The sequence below is a fragment of the Cyprinus carpio genome, chromosome A2 (assembly GCF_018340385.1).
Source record: "Cyprinus carpio isolate SPL01 chromosome A2, ASM1834038v1, whole genome shotgun sequence".
Classification (NCBI taxonomy): Eukaryota; Metazoa; Chordata; class Actinopteri; order Cypriniformes; family Cyprinidae; genus Cyprinus; species Cyprinus carpio.
In genome coordinates, this window is record NC_056573.1 from 28,137,011 (window position 1) to 28,156,109 (window position 19,099).

The window sequence follows — 19,099 nt, forward strand, 5'->3', positions numbered from 1 at the left end:
ATTCAGCTTTGCTCAGGCACACTCGGGCCCTCAGGGGCCTCCAGGAGCCCTGCAGCACTGCGTCCTGTGTGTGTGTGTGTGTGTGTGTGTGTGTGTGTGTGTGTGTGTGCGCAGTGGAATCATGCTGATGAAGCATCAATGATTCATGGGTCAGCAGTTCTGGAAAGAACAGATCCGGACTCCTGGAGGAAGTGCAGGTTTACACGGGAATCTCTTTCTGCATAAAGCCAGTCAGGCCTGATTTTAGGATGATTGGGACACTTCTCCAGTTTAATTCTCAGCACTGTTATGTGTCTGGATGTTGTGTTTTACTCTGATCTGGATGCATTTCATGAGACTCGCTGCTCATCTGATGTTTGTTTGTTTGCTGTGAAAGTCTTCCATCAGCTCCTCTTCCTATTCACACAACTAGCATAGTTTTTGTTTTGTTTTGCATTTAGAATTTTGTTTTTATTTGTATATAAAGCATATTTATTTTTAGATTTATATTCCATTTTGATATATAAAAAACTAATTCTAAATATTTAAAAAAGTATTTTTTTAAATTGAGGAACACAAGAAGCAGTTCTTTGTAAAGAGGGAAATAAACACAGGAAGTGCTCGTAATACAAAGTTTCAGACAGAGGGGTAAAGGAAAGAGAAAGTAAAGGTTTATGTATTTGTTTTATATGTTTGCGTGTGTTCTGAATCCGTGTCTCTCTAGTCTGTGTGTGTCAGGCGAGCGTCTGCGGCAGACGGAGAACAAGGCCACGCGCTGTAAGGTGGAGCAGCTGAGGCTCTTACTGCAGCAGCGGCGTCTGCGACGGAAAGCCCGGAGAGACACTCGGGGCCCGTATCACTGGCCATCTGACCGCAGCCACCGCAACAGCAGCCTGTCCAGCCACGGCTCCCTGGACCTGGACTACGAGGAGCCGGTCTGGAAGCCCGACGTGCCGTCAGACATGAACGCTGAGTTTGTCCTGGCTTGACAGCTGGATGAAAGCGTGGTGGAGGAAGAGTCTGGACACACACACGGGCATTAACGGCCGACTGTGAAACACTCAGTCCCTCAGGAGCCGCTCTACGCCGTTTCACGGTCTGTTTCACTTCATGGAGGTTACGAAACGCAGGATGTAGCATTTTCACGTCAAGTGTTCAGCTCCGCTTACAGGATGTTTTGCACAGTTCATCTCTCTCTCTCTCTCTCTCTCTCTCTCTCTCTCTCTCTCTCTCTCTCTCTCTCTCTCTCTCTCTCTCTCTCTCTCTCTCTCTCTCTCTCTCTCGTGAGCATTAAAATATGTTTGACACGTGTTTTAGAGGACAGACGTTCAGACAGGTGGTTTATGAATCCTGGATTTGGGCGAATCTCCTGAAAACAGCTTATATTTCACCCCAAAATTAAAAGAAAATTAATGTTATTTTTCATATAAAGAAAATGAAGCCTTAAATAATTATTTATATTATCTACATTTTTATTTATATATATATATACATATATATATATATATATATTATATATATATATATATATATATATATATATATATATATATATATGTACAGTATATATATATATATACAGTATATATATATTATATATATATATATATATATATATATATATATTGATATATATATATATATATATATATATATATAAAACTCTTATTTAAAATAAATATGGGAAATATAAAAATAAATTATTATTAATAATGAATACTCTAATTTATTATTACATTTATTTCTGAAAATATTTTTTAATTAATACTTTTTTATTACATTTATTTCTGAACATATTTTATTTTTTATTAACTATATTTTGTTTTAAAATAATGACTTTCTAAATTAACCAAACTAAATTAATATTCAACTTAATATTTTTTTTTGTTATTTTTTATTATTCATTTTTGTTTCTGTTTTTGTTTTAATCTAGTGCATCAATAAAACACACACACACACACACACACATATATATATATATATATATATAAATATATAATTTTTTTTTTTTTTTTTTGAAAATAAAATATATATAAAAATAACTAAAAATATATTTTATTTCTTTATGAAAAACTTTTTTTTATTATTTCTTTCTTTTAATTTAAGGATGAAATATGACCTGGGCTTGTTTCACGAGCTTCTCTCAGACACATGTATTTAATGAATGAAGTCGTGATGCAGCGTCTTCTGTCAGACAGAAGGCAGTGTCAGAGTGTGTTTCTGTGGTTTGTACTGGAGTCAGACGGTGAATCTGAACAGACTCTTTCCATCAAACACCTCGAGGGAACGTCAGCGTCATTATGAAAGCTCAACTAAAGCAGTTGCTCGTTCGGTTCTTCTGCTGGACAGCGTGTGAAGTGATCTGTTCAGTGGCCTTATTTTATCTGTAAGGAGCAGCGATGCGTGGATTCCCTGAACTCCTCTGTGAGCGTTTGCTTCCTGTTCCTGGCAGAACGTGGACTGCTGCGTCTCTGAAGATGTGTGATCGGGTCTCTGATGAGTGATTGAGGCGTCTGCTTTCACACTGGATCTTCTGAAGGAAAGAGGCTCTCACCTCTGTCTCTGTTTGTATGTTTGCAGCACAATCCTCCTGATTAAGCGCCGGATGGCTGTCATCTCTCAGAAGCGCTTCACATTCATGTTATCGAGTTGTTTGCAGTAGTTCGTGTGTCGCGAGCCGTTTCAGAAAGAGTGTAGCATACGACTGTATTAGTTTTATTTATAAACTCTGGTTACTGTGAAACATTCTGTGCTTCGGGTTTGTGTCACGTTTCTTTCTTTCTCACGTTTGTGTGTGTGCTTGTCTCGGTGTAAACTCTAGTGTTCAAAATGATGTTTTTCAGAAGCAATACATTTGTGTGGCTTGCAATTTAGTTTTTATTTCTTTTTTTAGGAAATAAATTAAGATTAAGAAATGTTTGCTGTTTGTGTGATTTATTTATTTATTTTTTAACCTGATTAATTTTAGAAATAGTTCTGACAAAAATGAAAATGTGCTGAAAATCTACTCCCCCTCAGTTCATCTGAGATCAGGATGAGTTTGTTTCTTCATCAGGTTTGTAGAAATGTGTCACTGCATCAGTGTCTCAGCAATGGATGCTCTGCAGTGAATGGGTGCCGTCAGAATGAGAGTCCATGAACAGCTGATAAAAAACATCACAATAATCCACAAGTAATCCACAGCACTCCAGTCCATCAGTGAACATCTGGAGAAGACAAAAGATGAAACACATCCAGCATTAAGACGTTTTTAACTCAAATACATAGAGTCTATAATCCATAATAACACTTCCTACAGTGAAAAAGTGCATCTCCTGTTGTCTCTCGCATCAAAATCCAGTCACATATTTATTTAGAGCTGTTTAAAAAACTGAAAAATGTGTTCGCTGCTTGATCTGTGCAGATTTCTCTCCTGATTCACACCAGAACACTTTTTCACTGGAGGAAGTGTTATTATGGATTATGAACTCTATGTATTTGAGTTAAAAACATCTTAATGCTGGATGTGTTTCATCTTTTGTCTTCTCCAGATGTTAACTGATGGACTGGAGTGCTGTGGATTACTTGTGGATTATTGTGATGTTTTTATCAGCTGTTTGGACTCTCATTCTGACGGCACCCATTCACTGCAGAGCCTGAAAACATGCAACAGCAATATTTACATGTATTCATCCAGCAGATGCTTTTATTCAGACTGACTTACAAAAGAAGAACAAAAGCTATTAGTCACTGATGTAAGAGTTAGTTAGTCTGGTCTGGCGGCGGTGAGTCATGTGACGCTGCTGGTGTTGAGTGTGTGTTTGTCAGGTGTGTCGTCAGTCACAGGTGTGTGTGTCAGCCGTTGGCTCGATCTCAGCGGTTTCTCTCAGGGTTTGCTGGTAAAGCAGGATCTGACATCTGGAAACACCACATGCAAAAACAACCCTGTGTCGCGTCAAATTACTGCTCTTATAATCTCTTTAATATACTGTTACAGCTTTTGGTAATATTTTGAATTAGTTCAAGTTCTTAAAATGTAAAAGAAAAATTAATATATACATATTCTGTTTTCACTTTCAATTTGAAGTTTTAGTAGTTTGTCATGTTTTTGTCGATTTTATATTTTTAAGAAATGTTTATATAGTATTTTTATTTATTATTGTAATAAATTAATTAGTTGTTATTATAATAATTATTTACTGTAGTACGTCAACTTAAATGAAAATGAGGAATGTTGCATTGGAAACTATCAGAAATTAAAAACAAATAGTTTATTTCAGGTAACAGAAATGTTTTGTTGTTGTTGTTTTATGGTTTTAGTTTTAGTTAACAATAATAACTGCTTTAAAACAGCACACAAACCGTCAGATCTGGATGTAAAACTCCTGACTTTATTACAAATGGTAAGCGAACGGATGTTTTTAAATCTTTTTAACATGGTTTGTTAAATTAAACCTTATGTGAGTGTTTTTATTGAACATTTATTTCATATTAGTTTCAAATGAGGAGGACTGCGGATGAAATGAAGCCGTCTCTCAAGAAGAACCTGATGTTGGATTGTGAGTTTTAAACAACTGCAAAAATGTATGTTTAACAAGTTTTCTTGCAGTTACTTGGACAGATGTGATCTGAAAACTGACAAACTGTTTGGAGTAGTTCGTCTTGGCTGATAGTTTTCTTTTTTCTAAATTAAACTGATTAACAATTCAATTAATTTTGATTATGATGCTTTTGTCTAAATGACATTTTTTGGATGATCTTGAGACGGTGGAGATTTCTGAGGTCAGACTATAATCACTGATGTCATGCCCTGAAGATCTCAGGTTTTCATATGATTTTTTATCCAGCTGTCGCGGCACAGACGCAGGGTGTGACTGTCACCCAGTTCTGGTGTGTTTGAGTTCATCAGAAAGAGGCGGACTGTGATGATTTTGTCTCGGGTCACAGATTCAGACTCATCCTGATGAACCTGAGTGCACTTGTCTTTAATGAAGCCACGAAGCGTTTGCAGTGAGAGGCGCTTCACAGTCAGTCTGTTCACCAGAAAACATCATCACAAGGGCTTCCTGGGCAAGTTGGTTAAAAAGAATAGTTCACACAAAAATTAAAATTACTTACTTTCGTGTGTTGTGTTTTTCATGCACTGACAAAAGAAAAATAAAAAAAAATTCTAAATATTTTTGTCTTCCAGTGCAAATATCTAAACATGCTTAAATCAAGATACATTTACTTGAGAAGTCTTGTTTAAAACAAACAAAAAGCAAGATTATTTTTCTGACCCCCATTGGCAATATCATATTTTGCTTTTCCAGTAAAAGTATCTTGATTTAAGAATCTTCAGATATGTGTGCATTGCAGCACAAAAGCAGATATTTTGAGGAATTGTGCTGTTTCAGTCAGTGATTGAGCTTTAAAATCCACACAAAACACTGAATGTTGATCTGATAGGAGCGATGACGCCTGTGTTGGTGTGTGTGTGAATAACAGACACACACTCATTGATTACAGTAATGAAGGATGAGTGTACGGATCCATACTGACGTCTGACGCGGGTTTGTAATAAACGCTCTGCTCTCCTCTGACCCTCCACTAATCAGCAGATATTTATTCTTCAGTGATCAATAACACTCACATCACGTCTGATATTAGTATCAATGAGCCTTTGACCTTTTTCATCAGCCTGTGATTGGCTGCTTAGCTGTTGCTATGGGTTACACACGTGTGCATGTGATCAACACACGTTATTTCATATATATCAGGTAGTTAACAACTTTATGTATTAAAATAACAAAAACTGAAATAAAAATGAATAAAACATAAATATAGACTTGTACATAAAAACATAAACTACTAAAAATGGAAAACAAATACTAAATATTTCAATAAAATCTTAATAAAAATTTAAAATATAAAAACTAAATCTAATTCAAAATATTAATGAACTGAACTGTGAAGCACATTTAACACTTCTCTCGGATGCTCAGAGTGAACACTGAATGAAAGTGCATGAATGTTTTCTTAGTTTAACTCTTTATTAATGCAAGAGAAGGGGAAGAAGAAAGACCATAAATTATTAACATTTGCAATTGTGAGAAAAGTCAGAATCTTCTAATCTAATCAGTCTAATGATTCTGTCGTTTTATTAATTCATGAATTCTGGTGTTATGAACAGGGACGCTGCTGTAATCTGTAGAGATGCTGATCTGCTGAGGAAGTGAATGCCGCTGGCGTCACCAAACAGGAAATGACCGTGTGTGTCTGTGATCTCAGACAGGAAGCAGCGCAGGCCTCGCTCTTACCCAACGTCCTGTGAGCTGATAGAGAAGAGGAAGTGGGGGGGAAAGAGGAAGCAGCGTCCATGTGACGCATCACATCCTGTCTTTCTGACTGCCTGCGGGCATCACGTGAGGGGTTTTCTCTCTCACACACACACACACACACACACACACACACACACACACACGCACGTGTAAATCAGTGATGGCCTGTATAAACTGCAGAAGTGTTCATCATTTCATGTCCAAATATCCTTCAGTAATTTAAATATTTGCTCCGTCTTGAGAATTATTACAAGAAAGGTATTTTTGGACTATACACATATCTCAGCTAACGGAACGTTCTGTCAGGGTTCTCTCAAAGTTATGAACGTTTTCCAGTAACGTTAATAATAGAACGTTTGTTCAGAGGTATCTGGTCTTTAATAATGTTCACAAAATGTTACCGTAAAAACATTATTTATACATTGAGTATGGAATGTTTTTCTAAAGCGTTTCAGTTGATCGTTCGTCTGATGTTTTTTCAGTTTTACGTGTTTCATTGAACATTGACAGAACATTCAAAACTAACATTCCCATAATGTTTGAAAAATTATGAAATGGAATGTTCCCTGAACATTTGTATATAACCAACAAAATAAATATTTTTATGTATTTTATTTATGTTTTACATTTTTTGAAATGTTTATTATTATTATGTTTACATATTTATTTTAAAGTATTTATTTACTTATATTTATTTTGTTCACAGACCAGATGAACCTGATTTTTTTTTTTTTAATTTAGCTTGAAGTGAATTGATAATGTTTTAAGAAAGTTTCCATATTTTTGCAGTGTTTCTGTGTTGTGAATGAGTGTGTGTGTGTGTGTGTGTGTTTTGGACACGAGTGACCCGACCCCCATCCAGCAGCTCCCTGTTATTCATTACATTTGAAAAAGCCAGAGCCAAACTCAGGGGTGCAACCCTTGACCCTTGACCTTTGACCTCAGACACATTGTCCCAGTGCTGTTGATAAAAGAGAAAGACTGACAAAGACACCAGAGAAAAGAACACAGTAACACACAGCAGGTACTCAAGTGTGTGTGTGTGTGTGTGGGGTGTGTGTGTGTGTGTGTGTGTGTGTGTGTGCGCGCGTGTGAGACGGAGTGTGTGCGTGTGTGTGTGCGTGTGTGTGTGTGTGTGTGTGTGTGTGTGTGTGCGCGCATGTGTGTGTGTGTGTGTGTGTGTGTGTGTGTGTGTGTGTGTGTGTGTGTGTGTGTGCGCGTGTGTGTGTGTGTGTGTGTGTGTGTGTGTGTGTGTGTGTGCGTGTGTGTGTGTGTGTGTGTGTTAACCTTTATTTAACCAGGTAAGTCAGTTGAGAAGCAGTTCTCATTTACAATGACGACCTGGCCAAGAGGCAGCATAAAAAGCAGATACAATGCAATAAAAACATAATAGAATTAAAAATAATACAATTATAAACGGTGACATATAAAAACAAACAAATAACTAAAAACAGGTACATTGATCTTGTATTATTGACTGAATAATTTTTTTTAAAGGAAGAGAGTGAAATAAATGAACTAAGCTTTAAAGTCTGAAAACTGAAAAGAGCAACGACCAAAGGAGGTACGGACTTTAGGTATAAAACTACTAGAGCGCAGATTACGACTTATATTATGAATATTAAGAAATGACTGTAAATATGATGGAGTTTTCCTGATAAGAGTTTTATTAATGAACAGAAACCAATGAATTTATCTACGAGAATGAAGAGAAGACCAGTTCAATAAAGAATACAAGTGGCAATAGTGAGTGTTAAATAAAGCTCCAGTCACAAAGCGGATTGCAGCGTGGTAAATAATGTCCAGTTTATGAAGAAGAGTTTTTGAAGCAGACCTGTAAACTACATCACCATAATCCAAAATTGGAAGCACTGTCATTTTAAACAAAAGCTGTTTTGAAGAATGTGTAAAAGAAGATTTACGATTAAGAAAACCAATACGAGATTTAACCTTTCTGAGCAGTACATTTATGTGAGTTTTATATGACAATTTGCTATCAAGCCAGATACCAAGATATTTGTAGCATTCAACATAATCTCAGAGCCATCCAATGAGAACTTTTTTTGAAGTTTTTGAGCTTTTGGTTGATTTGTGTTAAAAACCGTACATTTTGTTTTATTTGTACTTGAAACAAATTGAAGACTAGAGAAAGCACGTTGGATGTGAGTAAAACTGGCCTGCAATAAAGATAATGCAATGGTCATGGAAAAATGAAATGTATAAATGATAGTGTCAGGAGTGTATAAATGTACGTGAAAATCACCTACAGCAAGAGCAATATCATTAACATAAATATTTAAAAGTATAGGCCCCAATATGCTTCCTTGTGGGACCCCTTTAAATAGGGGCAGTGGATCTGACCGATACCCCTCCACCATTATTGATTGTAAATGACCAGAACAGTAACTCTTGAACCAAGCCAGACAGCTCTCAGAGAGTCCTATACCTCTTAGCCTATCTAGCAATATTTCATACCCCACAGAGTCAAAAGCCTTTGCCAGATCAACAAATGCAGCTACACAATATTCCTTGTTGTCAATGGCACATATGATGTCATTGAGAACCTGAAGTGTAGCGGTGATACAACTATCAAATGTTGCCGGATCTGAAGCCAGACTGAACCTGATTAAGAACATTATAAGTCTCCAAGTTAGATTAGATTTTAGATTCAACTTTATTGTCATTGCACATGTAAGGTACAAGGCAACGGAATGCAGTTAGCATCTAACCAGAAGTGCAATAAGCAGCAAATACAGGATATACAGTGTCTACAATATGTTACAAATGTACAATAATATACAGATAAGGCAGTACTATGGACATAATTTACAGGTTTTTAAATGCTATCAGCATGATATACAGATAGGTGGTCTATGAACATACTATACAGATGGATTATGTATAAGTGTATGTACACTATAAGCAGACACTATGAACATATGAACATCATTTACACTAGTGCAATGGACAGTAAAAAAGTGCACAGATAAATATTCCAGTGTGCAAATGAATCATTCAGTATTCTGATGAACAGACAGTGGTGCAAGTAATAACACGTGAACTGTTTTTTGTTTGTTTGTATGCCAGATGTAGTGTTAAGGCGAAGTAAAGAGTGTGTGTGTGTTTGGTGTCGTGGTGTGTGGGGGGGGGGTGGGGGGTGGGGGGGTAATGAGTCAGTAAGGAGACAGCTGTAGGGAAAAAGCTGTTCCTGGATCTGCTGGTCCTTGTCCGGAGGCTCCCGAAGCGCCTCCCGGAGGGCAGGAGGTTAAACAGTCTGTGGTCAGGGTGAGAGGAGTCCTTAAGAATGCTGCGAGCTCGACGTAGACAGCGTTTTTTCTGGATGTCCTCAATATCAGGAAGTGGTGTCCCTGTGATGCATTGGGAGGTTTTCACCACCCTCTGCAGTGCCTTGTGGTCAGCAACTGAGCAGTTCCCATACCAGACTGTGATACAGCTGGTCAGGATGCTCTTGATCGCATACCGGTAAACGTTCACCAGGATGGCTGAAGACAGCTGGTTCTTCTTCAGTGTCCTGAGGAAGAAGAGGCGCTGGTGAGCCTTCTTGACCAGGCTGGAGGTGTTTGTGGTCCAGGACAGGTCCTCCGTGATGGTGATTCCCAGGAACTTGAAGCTGGAGACACGTTCAACAACCATCCCGTTAATGTGGATGGGGTCATGCGTGCTTCCTTTCTTCTTCCTGGAGTCCACAATGAGCTCCTTTGTCTTGTTGGTGTTAAGGATCAGGTTGTTGTCAGCGCTCCATGCGGCCAGGTGCTGTACCTGCTCCCTGTAGGCAGTCTCATCATTGTCTCTGATTTCTCTCTTAAAGTGAGAAACTCTAGGTTAGCTGAGCAGTGTCTTCCAACAATGAAAGAGTTCGTACACCAAGCTTTGTTAACATAAATGCACAATCCGCCCACTCTTGTCTTGCCGGAGTCATCTGCTGTCCAATCTGCCCGGAGCGTGTGGCGTCCGGCTAGCTCAATAGCATTATTGGGTACGTCGCTGTGTAGCAATGTTTCTGTGAAAACCATGACATTGCAATCCAAAAGTCTATTACTGTGGGTGATGAGAAGTCGTAACTCTTCCATTTTGTTCACCAGTGACCGCACATTAGTGAGGAAAATGCTGGGTAAAGCATTCCCCCGCCTTTGTTTACGATCTCGACGTATTCGATCTTTGAATTTCCAAAGTACTCGTCTCCTTTGGACGGTCACATTTATCAGTAATTTCCTGTTTTTTTGACATAGCCCGTGTCACGGCACAGGACAGCAAAACTGTGGTGATGAACGAAGAATGCTCTTCATTATTTACTTCGTGAATAATTGGAGACGGAGTCACCACCAAGTGAGATGAACAATCTTTCCAAACACGGTTTCGGAAATTTTTGAGTTGGTGTTGGACGTTTCTCTCATTTCTAACATTGGACACTCATTCTTCCAATGACCAAATGTATGACAATAATTACACACATTATTTTTATCTTGTCCCAACAAATTCACAATGAAATTTATCAGGCTGAGCGGATTTACGCCATGATTCGTTCCGACTAGGTCCTCCATACATCTTATTACTGGCCGAAGTTTTATGAATTAACGGAAATTCATCTGCTGAAACAGCTGCTTCGTAAGCAGTGAGAGATTTTTGTTCACTTATGTAAGTCGCTACATGATCAGAAACACAATTTTTGAATTGTTCAAGCACAATCAAATCCTTTAAATCGTCTAGTTTCTCGATCTCAGAAGCCATACACCAGCAATTAAAGTATGTACAAATGTCACGTAGAAACTCTTCTCACCTTTTCTCCAAGACCGGAACTAATTCATAGACTTTTAAAACGGTGGTCTTTACAGTCTGATAATTTCCTGCATCTTCTGCACTAAGAGACGAGTATGCTTCTTGAGCCCTTCCCGTAAAAATACATTGCAACATCAAAGTATGTTAGTCATCTGGCCAATTTCTTGCCTCAGCAACATGTTCAAATAATAAAAAAACAAAACATTCCACCTCTTTTTCATCAAATTTTGGAATCAGTCTCAAATTACTCACAACAAACACTTCCTGACCCATTTGTGGCTGAAATTCTTACATCTTTTATCAAATCTAAACGATAACGTTCAAGGTCCAGTTGTTCTTGTTACAATTGAACCTTAGATAATTCGAGACGACTTTGTGCTTCTAATATTTTCTCTTTAGTCGCAGCTTCAATAAACAACAATTCTTTTTGCTGTTCAAACGTCAAATGAGAAATTTTAGATGTAACATTAGCAAAAGGTTCTACAAATGGTTGTGACTTTAACATATCACGTTCATTCAACTTGGCCTTTATGACAATTTTAATATTATCTTTTAAACGCTTATCTTGGACGGATAACCAAATTTCGTAATGATCTGTGATTTCTAAAAGTTGGTCTTTAGAGAAGACATCCAAAAGTTTCTCTGACGGAGCTTTAATAAACTCCTCGACAGAGGCCATAACAAAACAAGGTAAGCCTATATTTAAAACATAGGTAACAAAATTGAAGTGCATTTCTCCCTGACTAAATTATAAACTAACTAAACTGAACCCTAGTCTTCATATAGTTACTTGGGGTGGGTATTTACACACTATAGTGTTTGCAACAACAACCAATTGACTAGTTGCCATTACAAAACACAGACGTGTTCCCGAGCTATTGCTCTAACCGCTTTCACCATACAAAAAAATAAAAATAAAATAACAAACAGAGCATCCAATTAAGGATACCCTCTTATTCCTTACCAGGGAAAAGCAGTCCAAAATTATTACCCGTTAAATGTAGAAAAATAGCTTACTTACCAAATTCAATTCCCTGCACAAATGTTTACAAAAACAAAAGTAAACGAATATACATAATTCACTGCAGCCCTCCAAAACGTTTCAACAAATAACCAATATTATATAATCAATGGATTTATCAGCAAATTAAGAGTTAAATTCTTATACAAAAATACTCAAACTTTAAGGACAAGCCCCCACATTTGTCACAACTGGCTCACGTCATGACAAAAAGGAGGACGCAGTATAAACCAAATTACTAATTAATCTTTCATTTAAAATGTGAATAATTAGACTGGGGTTTGATAGAAGGTTTTTGGCAGTTTTATCATAACAATGTATTTGAGAACACAAATGAAAAACAATACTTACAAAATATGAAAGAAACCAAACATAAAATAACCCCAAACAAACCCAAGCGGAAATCGCCCCTCTGAACACATTCAACACCAAACTTAAATAAGGAGAGATAACAAGCAACATGTGGACACGATTTAGCTGTACAGCTCCACCCACTGGCCGGCCATAGCGGGGAAGCAGGAGACCCATCACATCCCTCACCTTCCCATTTCTCATCTCTGGATGTGAATGCAGCAACTGACACTTTATGCTCTACTTTCACCTCTTGTCTAGACGATATTTGTCCTCTCTCTTCCAGGCCAGCATGGGCTGCTCCTTCTAACCCCTGGTTATCCAATATTCTTTGTGAGCATCAGACCAAACTCAGGGCAGCAGAGAGAAAATGGCGCAAATCAAAAGATCCGTCAGATATGAGTCATGTATCAGTCTTTGATTTCATCTTTCTCTGCTGAAGTCCATACTGCCAATTCTTCATACCTGAAGATACTCATACTTCATACAAGATCAACAGCGCTCCAGACACACGTAATCTTTCATTTGTCCCTTTCCACCAACTCCCACCACTTCTATAACGGTTGAATATTTTCACCACATTCTTCACAGGCAAAACTGGAACAATCAGTAGTCAATTCTCAGCCCCACACACACAGGACTTCAAACCAACCACACCCACTGCTAAAACTCCCATCTTCTCCTTCTGTCACCTCATTGAGGCAGAAGTATCAAAACTTCTCTTCTCCAGCCATCCTACAACATGCCCTCTAGACCCAATCCCCTCACACACCCTCCAATGAAACTCTCCTACACTCTTACTAGCACTCACACACATCATCAACACGTCTCTCCTCACAGGAAACTTCTCCACTGCATTCAAGCAGGCTCAGGTAACCCCACTGCTTAAAAAAACCTACATTAAACACATCACTTACAGATAGCTACAGATCTGTCTCTCTCCTTCCTTTCATAGCGAAAACCCTCGAAAGAGTTTTTTCAACTAGGTATCATTGTTTCTTACACAGAACAACAAACTGGACACTAACCAATCAGGTTTCAGGAGTGGCCATTCAACTGAGAGTGCACTACTGTCAGTCATAAAAGCCTTGCATAGAAGCCATCAGTTCTTATTTTGCTGGATCTGTCTGCTGATTAAGACACTGTCAATCATCAGATCCTCCCATCTGCCCTCTCATCACTAGGCATCACAGGGATTACACTTCACTGGTTGGAATCCTATCTCACTGGTAGGTCTTTCAGGGTGGCCTGGAGAGGGGAGGTATCCAAAGCACATCAACTTGTCACTGGGGTTCCTCAGGGATCAGTTCTTGGACCCCTCCTCTTCTCCATATACACTACATCACTGGGTCTCATCATACAGGCACATGGCTTCTCCTACCATTGCTATACTGATGACACACAGCTCTATCTCTCATTTCAGCCAGATGATCCAACAGTAGCTGCACGGATCTCAGGCTGCCCTGGTTGGACATCTCGGCATTTGATGAAAGAACATTCCCTACAGCTCAACCTGGCAAAGACTGAGCTTCTTGTCGTCCCTGCCACTCCAACTCTACAGCATTGCTTTCACCATCCAACTAGGTTCTTCTACAATTACCCCCATCAACTTCAGTCAGAAATCTTGGTGTGATCTTTGAAGACCAGCTGATCTTCAAAGACCACATTGCAAAGACTGTTCGATCTTGTAGGTTTGCAATTGCACAACAGCAGAAAGATCAGGTTTCTTTCTAACGGAGCATGCTGCACAACTTCTTGCTCCAGGGCCCTTGTCATTTCTAGGCTGGACTTCTGCAATGCTCTTTTGGCTGGACTTCCATCAAGCACAATCAGATCTCTGCAAATGATTCCAAAATGCAGCGGCACGAACTGTTCTTCAACGAGCCCAGAAGAGCCGATGATTACACCTCTCTTTATCTCCTTGCACTGGCTACTATTTGCGGCTCGCATCAGGTTCAAGACATTGATGCTTGCATATAAAAACAGCCACAGGCTCAGCACCCGCCTACTTCCACTCACTACTATTGATCTACATCCCCTCCAGAAGTCTGAGATCCCACTAGTGAGACGAGCGGCCTCCATGGTACCATCCCAAAGAGGCTCAAAATCACTTTCCAGAAAATTCTCGTTCACCATTCCGTCCTGGTGGAATGATCTTCCCACCCCTACCAGAATGCTGATCCCTGACAATTTTCAAGTGACGCTGAAAAACTCATCTCTTTTGAACTCTACTTGAACTCTACTTGACCATTTGTTTGACGCTACTGTCTTTCTCTTTATTTAGTTCTTCCCTTTCTAAGCTTGTAAACTTATTTGAACAATACCTAAAACTTGGTATTACAAGCAGTTCCTGTGTCTTGTATCTTGTCTCTTTAAGAGAGATCGCATTTATGTATCCCCCTAATTGTAAGTCGCTTTGGATAAAAGCAACTGCAAAATGACTAAATGTAAATGTTGATGCATCAATATCTTGAAAAGGAGCTTGGATACTTCGTGGTCTTCTTAGAAGACTTGGCGGCACCCTGAGGAGCGGGCTCCATTACCATTCTACAGAAGCTGATGCTGTGGTGTTGCCTTCTTTAGATCGATATTGATGCTGGGGGGGGGGGGGGGGGCTGGGTGTTTGCTGGCACCTGTTCGTATGGGCCAGGGGTGAAACAATTAGACTTAATACTAATAAATATATCATTCTTAAAGAAATTTTATATGTTAGTTTATTAAAAGTTATTTTAATGCAGTAGTGTATTACACAGTTTATGTTTAATGATTTTATTAAAAAAGTTTGGTTTAACTAGTCAAGGTCTTTGTGTTCACTTTAATACGCCAGGTATGTCCAACACTAGTCTCAGCAGACTGAGGAACCTGCTTTTTCAGACTCTTTGTCTGGTTTACTTACAGACAAAACTGGTTTTCACACACTTCAGTCCAAACACAGAACCAGTAAAGTATTTAAACTCGCCAGTCTTAGGGAAAGAGAAACTAAAGTGTTAGTTGAGCTGTTTAGTGGTTTGTGTCTCTGTATTTCTAACAGTAAATGGCAGATGCCAGAATTCCCTCGTGGATCAGACGGAGTTCATGTGTGCAGTGTTTTTGGATCTCCTGAAGGATCCAGTGGCCATTCCCTGTGGACACAGTTACTGTAAGAGCTGTAGTCCATGACTGCGGGGATCAGGAGGATCAGAAGAGAGTCTACAGCTGCCCTCAGTGCAGACAGACCTTCAGGTCCAAGACCTGCTTTAGCTAGAAACACCATGCTGGCTGAAGTGGTGGAGAAACTGGAAGAAGACCAGACTCTCTGCTGACTGTGTGACGCTGGAGCTGGAGATGTGCAGTGTGACGTCTGTACTGGAAGAAAATACAAAGCCGTCAAGTCCTGTCTGGTGTGTCTGGAATCTTACTGTCAAACTCATTTTGAGCGTCATGAGGAGTTTCGCTCAGGAAAACCACACAATCTGACTGAAGCCACTGGACGACTGCAGGAGATGATCTGCCAGAAACATGAGAAGCTCCTTTGAGGTTTTCTGGTCGGGCATCTGTGATCAGAAGTGTATATGTATGCTGTGTACGATGGATGAACATAAAAACCACGACACTGTATCAGCTGCAGCACAGAGGACAGAAAAACAGGTATTTAACACTAGACACTGATGAAAATATTGCTGACACTCGTTTTCATATGTGTTTATATTGACACCATATAAACAGCTGACAGCATTCACACTGCACGACAGACAGCAGAAATGAACAGCAGCTGCAGGAAGAGTTTCACTGTTTGCTCTTCTTCAGAAACCTACGGGGTGACATCACGGACACAACGTCCATGTTTTATTTTTATACAGTCTATGGTTAAAATACAAGTTAAATGCAGTGATAGACTACTTTCTGTTCAGTAAATCTGACTGAATCCAGATTTCAGGTTTCATTTAGTTCATTTATTTTATGTTTAGAGCCACAGCTGAATTACACAGCAGTCTGTGTCAGTTTCACTTTTATAATATTTTACATATGTGGTGTAAAACAGTTCTTATGCTTTATGTGAATTCATGTATGATAGTAGTTAATGATCAGTCATCTCTTCTGGAGTTTGAACCTACAGCCGTTAGTTATCAGCTCCACTATTCCTGGATTCATCTCTTCACATGATGAATTAATGATTGTAGTTTTCTGTGAGATTCACTGTCATCTGTTTGTCCGGCAGAAGCAGCTGAAGAGAGACACAGCAGACGCGTCCAGAGCAGAGAATCCAGCAGAGAGAGAAAGATCTCCAGCAGCTGAGAGTAGACTGTGGAGTCTCCTCATAAGGTGAGTCTGGAGAAGAAGAGAAGTTTGTCTCCTTCGCAAATCTCAGTTCAGACTCCCACTGAAGCTGTGATCACTGATGTTTCCTAACAGCCTCTCTGCACAGACAGCAGTGGAGGACAGTGAGAGGATCTTCACTGAGCCTCATCCCCGCTCCATTGGAGAGAAGCCGCTCTGAGGTGGATACATACTGATCAGAGATCAGGAAAAGACTGCGCAGTGAGTCGAGTCTGCAGAGACCACTGGGAGCGACTGGAGCAGGAGATCAATGATCTGAGGAGGAGAGACGCTTGAGCTGGGAGCAGCTTTCACACACACAGGATCACAGCCAGTTCCTGCAGGTAACATACAGATCTAGAAGAACAGGATCAGAGTGGACTTGAGCAGATCCTGCTGTGACAGAGACTCACAAAGTGCAAGGTGCAGGTAGACAAGCAGCTCTTTCTTCTGGAAGATATATTTAGCTGTCAAACACCACTAGCGCCACCCACAGTTCAAAACTTCACTAAAATTTCAGCTTTTTACCTAATTTTTCCTTCTGATTCATTTATCATGGTGAAATCATTAAACTCTATAGTACCAATTCTGAGTAAAGTTTATCAAGATTGGATCAGGTGAAACTTGATAACAGATTTTTATTTGTCTGTATCATATTGATGAATTTAATCGGAAGACCCCAAATGTGAATTGAGGCTGTATATTAGCAATCGGGTCTCACTCAGGATTTCAGCGATTTTTTTTTCTTCAGATTTTTGTGACCTAAACTGACTGAATTTGCTTTTCTCAAAACAAGCATTTGTGTTGTTTTGCAGTAAAAATCCATTAGTGATCATGATGTATTTATGTAATTAGTGTCAGTGAAAGTAAGAATAAAATTTACCTTTAAATACTTTTGTGCAAAATTACTGAAACTGTGGTTTCTATCAATGGACTCACCAGCATAGAAATACCATAATTACTTTTAATCAGTCAAATTTTTTAAATGTTTTTACTATATACCATTGATAAGTTTTTTAAATGTTTTATGTGGTTTTATGGTTTTAATCCAAGCCTTATGAAGAGATATGGTTGCAATTTGGGTACCAAAGAAAAAACACAAAAACTATGCTAATTAAAAATTTACTATATTTTTATTTAATCCAAACTGTGTACATATTTAATTTTAAAGGCCTTTTGAATTTTGAAAGCCAAGAATAACAACTATTAATAAAAAATAAAAAAAAAAACCTGGAAAATAACTTTTCATTTTTTTTTAGACTTGGTCCCGGGACCGGTCTTTTGACAACACTACCACTTATATTGTCGTATTGTAACATTGTTTTGATTTTTTTCCCAATTAAATATTAGTATCTATTATTAATAGCATTTACAAGAAATATTTAAAAAGGCATATGTTGTAAAATAATGTACTCATTTAAATCTAGGCTACTAGGAGATCATCTCGGTTACGATAACCCCTCATTCCTGATGGAGGGAATGGAGATGTTGCTCTGCCAGCAACTCTAGACAGCTGATGCAAAGTGATGTGAGGCCCCCGGTCCAGGACTTCAAGGCTGCCTGCCCGTACATAGAGCCTCAGCCCATCTTTGAGGCACCTGGTCATGATGACAACATGCCCAGACATTCTTGTTCTTAAGGGCACCCCGTCCATATAAAGGCAAGGTCCAAACCAATGGCTGAATGAGCGGACACACCGATGTGATGGTCAATGCTGATGTGTACCAAGGTGCCATGTCCATCTTGGGGACCAAGGAGTGTAACCAGTGCTGAAGTTGTCTTATATGAAGCAATCCAAGAGATGATCATGGATGCCATATATGCCCCAGGAGCCTCTGAAAGTGTCTTAGTGGTACCACTGTCCTGCCTCTGAAGGAACTGCAGTTCAGCACTGACTGGGTGTGCTCGTTGGTGATGTTGAGATTCATAGTCATTCTAGGTTAGGTTAATTCCATGAGGAGAGAGGTTTTCTGGGGGGGGGGCTTGTTTTTCTGTCAGTTGACTCGTTGGTTACCAGGTCCTGTAATCGCGACAACTCTTCTCACACCAGGCCAAAATGAGGAATGGTCTGTGTTCAGGAAGAATCGAGACATGAAAGCATGCATCCTTCAGGGTCGACGCCAAACCAACTCTGGCCTTGAACGTATTTTGATGATGCTTTCTGTGTCAACATCTTGAACAGAAGCTTGTGAAGGGCCTGATTCAAGACTCCGCAGATCCAGGATCAAAGTCGCAGGCCACCGCTTTCTTGGGCAATTTATGAAGTAAAGGCTGTAAAACCCCCTTCTCATCTTGGCTATGGACTGTTCGATTGTGTCCTTCGCCAGACAGCAATCTCCCTTGCTCAGGACAGAGG

The 19,099-nt window shown here is 39.2% G+C and overlaps 2 protein-coding genes and 2 pseudogenes across 2 annotated transcripts in view; 3 read left to right on the forward strand and 1 right to left on the reverse strand.

Annotated features, from left to right (window-relative positions):
* Positions 1–1,443, forward strand: part of LOC109084974 (midnolin-like) — a 125,987-nt gene extending 124,544 nt beyond the window's left edge. Inside the window, exon 7 of the mRNA XM_042713868.1 lies at positions 718–1,443. Coding sequence (XP_042569802.1) covers positions 718–968 — 251 coding nt within the window. The 3' untranslated portion in view covers positions 969–1,443. The remainder of the gene's footprint in view (positions 1–717) is intronic.
* LOC109106706 overlaps positions 1–19,099 on the forward strand; it is a 175,950-nt pseudogene that overhangs the window by 66,768 nt on the left and 90,083 nt on the right.
* LOC109083281 (transcriptional repressor p66-alpha-like) overlaps positions 1–19,099 on the reverse strand; it is a 195,295-nt gene that overhangs the window by 40,101 nt on the left and 136,095 nt on the right. The gene's annotated exons all lie outside the window — the stretch shown is intronic.
* On the forward strand, positions 2,379–16,924 carry LOC122147138 (annotated as a pseudogene).